This window comes from Tachysurus vachellii, chromosome 21 (genome assembly GCF_030014155.1).
Source record: "Tachysurus vachellii isolate PV-2020 chromosome 21, HZAU_Pvac_v1, whole genome shotgun sequence".
Taxonomy (NCBI): Eukaryota; Metazoa; Chordata; class Actinopteri; order Siluriformes; family Bagridae; genus Tachysurus; species Tachysurus vachellii.
This window is the reverse complement of record NC_083480.1, coordinates 15,461,607-15,469,875: the sequence shown is the minus strand read 5'-3', so window position 1 is coordinate 15,469,875 and position 8,269 is coordinate 15,461,607. Positions and strand designations below refer to the sequence as shown.

Sequence of the window (8,269 nt, the reverse complement as noted above, 5' to 3'; positions counted from 1 at the left end):
TACTACAGTTTTCAAAAATAAAGAAAATGACCTAAAAAAAAATCTGTCTCCTTTTATTAAAATATGCATATGAAGTATACAAGACTTCATCAATAACATTTAAGACATATATGAACCTGTGAAATGAATGGTACTCTAATAATAATAATTTAATGAAAGAACTGTCTGTTAAACTGTCCATAACAACTTTTTAGTGCTAATGGCTTTTTAACATGTCTTTATCTCACAATATTTAACACAAGAGAGGTAAGCTCTTGTCTTAGTGCAAGATACATATTAAGTGCTGTAAACCTTTCCTTGGGAATACGAAGCTGATGTTGTGCCATGATGTGTGAACACAGGGTGAAAATGTCCTCATCACAAGGGATGTCAGAGCGATGGATACATTGATCTTCACAGGTGTCACAGTCTTCCACTGTCACTTGGCTTATGTAGTCTTCTGTCTCATATAATTCAGGAAGGGTGTACATGACATCCGGCCGACCATGGGGTACAAGGCTATTTCTTAATGGCCGAATCAGGTGGCTGTTCCACGTGTCTTTGGTCGAATCCAGCTCTTCCTGTAAAAGCCATAAAGAGTATTGTGTATTAAACAAAATGATGTGTATTTAAAAACGTAAAAGTATTTAAAAATGCACCGTGTGTGTTCAATATTTACCTGGATCAAACCCAGGAAACAGAATAACACAAGGTTCTTGTCCAGAAAGCTGCCATTGAAGTAGCCTTCATCTTTAATCTGGTGAAAATATTCAAGCCATAAATCCACACATTCTTTTCTAAGAATACCCCACCAGCTCTCAATTCTTTGGTTGGCTGTACTTTTGCCATAGATGAAGCTTCTTTCTCCAGCAAGTTGATCGGCCTCACCACGTCGCAAGTACCTTTGAACATCCATAATAACACTATTTTCTGTTCCCATGTCTGCTCTCAGGATTTGAGGAGAGCCACCAAAAGTTCTTACTGTTTCAAGGAAGTAACCTCCTACTGTATGACTTTAGGGTCACTGCTTGTGCAGTATGCATTCAGCCATAGTATTCTCCTTGAGAATCCATCAATAGCCTCATTGATACATATGCCAAATGGCTTCAATTTGTCGTAAGAGTCAACATGCCACACAAAATTGGGGCCTTTTGAAAAGTACACTGTGCAGTCTTCTTTTTCTTCGCATTTCTGTGCCCAATGGATCAAGAGTTGAGAGAATCAGGCGGATGTCTTCTTTGCGCACATGAAATCCTCTTTCCTTGCATTTACTATACATCCATCTATATCCATGCAATGGTCCTGAGCCTTGGAGCTCCTCAATTACAAACTGAATAACATTAAATAAGTTGTCAAAATTTTTTCTTCGAAATAGTCCATTTCTATTTAGGATTTTTTTAAGTGTCTTCATGCTGATAGTAATTCCGTGTTTAACACTTAAAAATTTAAGGATTTCTTTATAATGTAGACCCAGGTCAAAGTAATACTAATAAAATAATCTGTCCATCCTATCCCAGGAATAATCTGATGTCAATGTTGATGGAGGCCAGCTTTAAACACCTAAGGGTAAACAGAGAGAGACAGAGAGACACAGAGAGACACAGAGAGAGAGAGAGAGAGAGAGAGAGAGAGAGAGAGAGAGAGAGAATTGGTCTGTTATATTCATTAATTATAGCCTACTTACCTAATATTTATCTATATCTGTCTGTTGTGTTTCTCCTAGGTGGTCAGACAGTATGTGAAGACTGTTTCTTTCTTTGTCTTAACACAGTTGGGCAGTATTCTGTACAATCTATTTAAAATAAACATTCATAAACACTCACATATATACATATATATATCATAAACATATGATTATGACACACACCAAAATGTTGTCTATTATCCGTTACAATGGCGAATTTAAGCATGCAGTTGAAACAATTGAATGTATTGAATATACATTGATTAGTATAGAATAACCAGATAATATTAACAACGTACCCGGAATCTTGTTCTGTTGTAGTGCTTGTGAACTACAGTTGTCTAAAATGAGGGAGGGGCTACAAATCCGTGAGTACAGTTTGCAAAACCGTGGGTACGGATTGCGAAAGCGTGCGCACGGTTTATGAATTTGTGGGTACGGATTACAAAAACTGACGGTACGGTTTACAAATCTGAGAGCACGGATTGTTAGCTCGTGCGTACGGTTTATTAATCCGTGAGTACGATTTAGAAACTGAGGGAACAGTTTAATTATCCGTGAGTATGGTTTATAAACTGAGGGGACGAATTACAAAACCGTGATCACGGATTTGCGGGTGTTGTTTTCTTTTCTCCAAGGGGTGACCAGGCGGGCTCCGTAGAATCCTGTGTGTCCATGGCAACGCTCTGTTTTTCATGGCAACGGTGTGTTATAGTTGCAGCGGTCTGTTATCAAGAAATAAAATAGTGTGTGCGTAGAAAGAATTCGTCCACACGCCGCTCAAATAAATAAATAAATAAATAAATAAATAAATAAATAAAAAATCCTGAGCGCAAGTCCACCGTCTAGGCTTTTTGTGTTAAATTATATTTCCCGTCACTGCGCAGGCTCTTTTATTGTACATGACAGCTTATGTCCCGATGACCGGTCTTTGCATTATGATTAAAAGCAGTAACATTAAAGTAAAAAAAGTGATGTGCAGTCAAGTTCGAGTGTATGCACTGTTTAAAGGAGTGTTCTCAACTTCTCACTGATACTTTTGTGATTCGCGGAGTTTTGACAGGTTTTATAGCCTTGATATTGTTTCTTATTCAAAAGTGGTGACAGAAAAAAAAAAAAATATATATATATATATATATATACCTACAGTTTTGATCTTAGGCTTTTCATTAAGTTATTTATTTCCACTATAACACTTGTGTTCCTGATATCTTTGCATTTAATGAGGCCTCGTTGTATTTATTCTTACAATAGATTCCAGATGTGGTCAAGCTACAATTTTTTGACTAAAACTAGACTAAAATTAAAAGACTTTTAGTCGACTAAAACTTGACTAAGATACCTTGAGTTTTCTTTTGACTAAAACTAGACTAAAATAACGAGACTTTTAGTCGACTAAAACAAAGACTAACAAAAAAGATATGTGAATGACTAAATATGACTAAAACTAACAAGGACATTTGGCACAAGACTAAGACTAAATTAAAAATAGGTGACGAAATTAACACTATTGTGCTGAGAGAACTGTGAGCTCGAGCTGTTGATACTGCGCATGCGTGAATCACTGAACTGATACAGCGAATCATCAGTACAGATCTGAGAACTGTTTCTTTCAGACGCGTCCGAGAACCGATGAGCTGTTGATACTGCGCATGCTTGAATAACTGAACTGATACAGCGAATCATCAGTACAGTACACTGAACTGAGAACTGTTTCTTTCGGACACGTCCAACATACTGAGAACCGATGAGCTGTTGTTACTGCGTAAATCACTGAACTGATACAGTAACAAATGTAAGTGGTTATGATTTGATGTCTTATCAACGTATGAGTGTTTAACTCAGTTGCATTAGTTTTTGAAACAACTGATGGAGTGAAAGAAACATTTCAAAATTGTGCTTTTTTTTGTACGTTTTTGTAAGTTGATGAAGATTAGTTTATTAACTTTATATCTTTAAGACACCTAAAACACCCACGTTTGCACATCAATGCCTGTACTAGGTGTTTTAGTTGCAAAACTTAAATGTAAGAAACGTATTCAACTAAAGTTATGATTACAAAGAACTTTTCAAATGTGTTAAATTGATTGTATTAATATCTGCCGGCAGTGGCAGGATGAAGGAATTTACGTCATGACGTCATTGTGAATTACATCATTACATCAGGACATAAAAGAACTGGTGAACTGGATTATTGAACTGGTTCATTAAAACGAACTGTCCGAAAGAACCGGTTTGTGGAAAAGAACCGAACTTCCCATCTCTACTACACACAATGGTGTCAGGATCTAGCCCAGATTTTTTACAGTAAAACAATGTAGATAACAGCATAAAAAATAATAACTACACAGTAAAGTACTACAGTACACAGTGAAATAAAACAGTGTTTCTACAACAATGGGCTACATAGAACAACATAGAGCTGTGGGCAGCCTGTTAGACTGCAAATGTTGCTCAGGAGTGGTTTTAGGATCAGGGTGTTGGCCTCCAATATCCCCAGATCGATCTGATCAAGCATCTGAGGGATGTGCTGGACAAACAAGTCCACAAGTGCACCACAATTATTTTTTTCAAATACTTGCAACATTTGTCTATTTTAGAAGCAGGTGTATGTAGTATGTAGTGCTTTGAAGGTTTCCAACCACAGAACTGCCATTTCATTTGCACCACTAATGTTTACCCTGTCCAGCTCACACACTGCAACGAAACCACACGGACACACGTTAACATTTCTGTTGTCATAAAACAATTGTTTTCTGTAGTGTGCTGACAGTAAGTTAAGGTCACCTGCTAAAAACCTGTTTATTATGGAACAATTCAGTGCTCAAATCTTGTGTATCTGTTTGTCTGTCTGTTTGTGTCTGTGTTTTTTTCCTGTATTTATAGTCATAAATATTTCAGTAAGACTATAGAATATTCTTGTAATAAATGTAAAGCCATCTGTCCACCAGCTTAAGTCATGAAACAGGACACAGGACAATGATCATAAACATGTCAGTAAATTGATATCTGAATAATTGATTAATTCATTTATTTTCTACCTCTTATCCGAACTACCTCGGGTCACGGGGAGCCTGTGCCTTTCTCAGGCGTCATCAGGCATCAAGGCAGGATACACCCTGGACGGAGTGCCAACCCATCGCAGGGCACACACACACACTCTCATTCACTCACACACTCACACACTACGGACAATTTTCCAGAGATGCCAATCAATCTACCATGCATGTGAAAAAATGTATTCATATTTATATTCATACTGCTGTTATATTACTACATTTAGATATACTACATATATTTAATTAATTTTGTCATCTCGTGTTATTTGTGTGAGTAAAAATGACAATTATTATTTAGACCCCTATAAATAAAAACATAATTAAAGGAACATGTAAACACACATGTATATAATATATAGTATATAGTTATAGTTATAACGTATATGGGTAAAGACAATAATTTTTAGTGACTGATTCTAAACATTTTATTTTAAGTCACCTTTATACAGTCAAATGTTGTACACATTCATTGGAGACGTTTGACCATTTCAGATGATGTATGTAGTGCTTCAAATGTTTTCCAATCACAAAACTGTACCACCACTAATGTTAACCCTGTCTACCCAACACGCTGCATCAAAACCACACAGACACGCTCTAATTTCCATTGTCATAAGAACATACTCATTTTCTCTAGTTATTCAAGGCCACCTGCTCATGACCATTTTATTAATCTAATTATAAATCAGTGTCAACAAATGAATCATTTTCTGGCTGATAAAAATTACTCAGGAATGGGTTTGATATCATTATTTATTTTGAAGATAATGAATAGATCGCCCATTGTATTGTAGAGAAAAATTGGAATCCTGATGAAACACTACAAATTCTTAAATTCCTGAGTGTCTACTTTAATACAGGCATCATATTAACACCACTGTGTAGTGAGACATGACAAAGACGTTTAATCATCAACATGGACATGGACACAATGAAACAGGAGCACTTTTTTTTGGCCTCTTTGAAACAATTTAAATGATTCAATGTTGAAATCTCATTCATTTATCTGCATGTCTGTCTATTTGTACCAGAGGTGGGAGTAAGTCACACATGTGCAAGTCACAAGTAAGTCTCAAGTCTTAACTTTCAAGTCTCAAGCAAGTCCGAGTCATTTTTGTGAGAGTCAAGTCAAGTCAAGTCAAGTCAAGTCACTGCTTTATGTCAAGCAAGTCAAGTCGTAGCTTGAGTCAAGCAAGTCACTGGCAAGTCATACATATGTTTGATGATTTAACTAAATGTATATATATTAAACAAAGTTAAATCTACTGTATTTATGGACTATGAGAGTTTTATTTGAAACAAAAATGATTATATGCATTTATTTTTAAAAGGTGTCCACATACAGGTGAGTTGTAAATACAATAAAAATCTAAAAATGAATAAAAATCAAAACTACCAAGAATAAGATGTAACTGAATGTAAAAATGTAACTGAAATAAGGCCAACATAAAAGCATGAAAAGTTTCAATATGCCTCAAACATGGCAGAAGGCCATGGAAAAGTATATATAAAAAGAGATGATTGAAATGAGTGTAATTTATTAATTAAAGGGTTAGTTCACCTAAAAATGAAAATTCTGTCATCATTTTCTCACCCTAATGATGTTACAAACCTGTATAAATTTCTTTGTTTTGATGAACACACACGTAGATTATAATTTTCCCACGTAGAGAAAATTATAAAAGAATTTTTTTATTTTTGGGTGAACTGTCCCTTTAAATTGAATGTGTGTGCGTGTGCATTCGAGACAAGAATATGGCTGTGCTTGCAACTCTGAAGTTTTTTATTTTTATATTTATGTTATTTATATATATGTACATCCCCATAAACGATCCATACGCTTTTCACCCAAAGCCTAACACTGAAGACCAATTATAAGTGTTATTGCAAAACACCTGAAATTTCCACATAAACAGTGACCAAACATTTACACTACATTGCGCTTGCAAAAAATTTAATTTGGTAAAACTTTGTCACTCAATTGTGAGTGATGTGGTCACATTCTGCTGTTCTTCTCTTCTCATCTTGCACAAAATCCCGGTACCTGAACTTAATTATTTTTGCTGTAGCGCCTTCTATGTTTCATCACGACTGTTAAGGTTTATTAGTTAGTGCGCGCGCTCCCTCTGCTTGTCTCCTGCGTCACGTGATTAGATTACGATCTTGTGTGCGTTTAAAAACAGATTTAAAAACAAAATAGACAAAAAAGATAAAACAAAAAAACAAAAACAAGTTATTTCGAGTCATTTAACTCAAATCCGAGTCAAGTCTCAAGTAATGAAGGTCAAGTCAAAGTCAAGTCAGTACAAATCAGTCCCCATCTCTGATTTGTACTGTATTCTGCAGTAAATATTACAGACAAAGTCCCTTGATTCATGAACATAAGTCTTTTGTTTGATATTTAGATCTAACTGATTCTTAGCATACAGAAATTCAGCTTGGTGTGGAGGATGTCCTGATATTAAATCTCTCACTGAATCTTTTATGCTGCACTGGTTATTTAGTGAACAATATAAAGTCCATTTTTTTATCTAGAAACATTGTTTTAAATTTATTCTTCATTATATCATTAGTTAAATAACACATTTCATGGTGTAACAAGGAACAAAACTAAATTCAGGTCCCCTTTATTGCTTTACAGCACATACCACACCTCCCTCTGCCTCAGACATAAACCATCATTTTTCACTTAATAAACAGTTTCCTTTTCTTCTCTTGTCAGACTCACAGCAGCGATGGGTTCATTTGTGCTCATGCCTTTGTTTCTTTGTGCCCTGAGTAAGTAAAGCAAGAACATTATTTATTCATTTACTAAATGGATCATTCGATTTGTCTCAATATTTTCCACATGACTGACATCTAACCTTTTTTGTGGTCATGTCCTTTTTAAGCTCAAACTAAATATAATACATACTGTATAATATGTACTGTACCAGTTTCCCAGCAGCTGTTTAAATCTGCTATTTAGATTCTTTTGATATTTAATATTTTTTTACTGAGAATTTACATACTACTATAATAAACTTTCATCTAATTCATTATTTTAAAATAAAACAAATATTCGAATGATCAGATCCATTTAGAAACTAATCTATTAACTATTAAATCTATTAAAGCTTTATCTGACATGTAATGAATGAGATTTTTGTTGTTGCAGCTTCGCTCTTTGATATTATCTGCTCTTCAGCTTTGGAGGCAAAACCAGGAGGAAATGTCACCATTTGTATTGAGGACGAAGCGGTTACTACGGGTTACATCTTCTGGTTCAAGCACACAGTTGATTCAGCTCCACTTCTTCTTGGGTGCAAGCAGGTTAAAAGATCGGGTGAAACACAAAAATGCTACTTCTTTAATGACAGTGAGAGAATAAAGATGTCAGTTCATGGCAAGAAAACCTCTCTCACCATCACTGCTGTAACTGTCTCTGATACAGGACTGTATTACTGCAGCTTTATTAAATTTGCCGAAATCAAATTTTGTCAATCAGTCTATTTACAAGTGAAAGGTAAATTTATACAAACCAAATATCTGCATTTATACATCAATT

General features: G+C 35.2%; 1 protein-coding gene across 1 annotated transcript; it reads right to left on the bottom strand.

Annotated features, from left to right (window-relative positions):
* Positions 1–218: 218 nt before the first annotated feature.
* LOC132837645 (uncharacterized) lies at positions 219–919 on the bottom strand. Its single transcript, XM_060857415.1, has 2 exons — positions 659–919; positions 219–560 (listed from the first exon to the last, which is right to left on the bottom strand). Exons 1-2 carry the CDS (start codon positions 917–919, stop codon positions 219–221), a joined length of 603 nt encoding a protein of 200 aa, XP_060713398.1.
* Between the last annotated feature and the right edge of the window lie 7,350 nt (positions 920–8,269).

What these genes read in the sequence shown, in the direction of transcription:
- LOC132837645 (XM_060857415.1), bottom strand. Translation starts at nt 919, where the DNA reads ATGGGAACAGAAAATAGTGTTATTATGGATGTTCAAAGGTACTTGCGA. An exon ending in GTTTCCTGGGTTTGATCCAG is followed by an intron (nt 561 to 658) that starts GTAAATATTGAA and finishes TGGCTTTTACAG; the next exon opens with GAAGAGCTGGATTCGACCAA.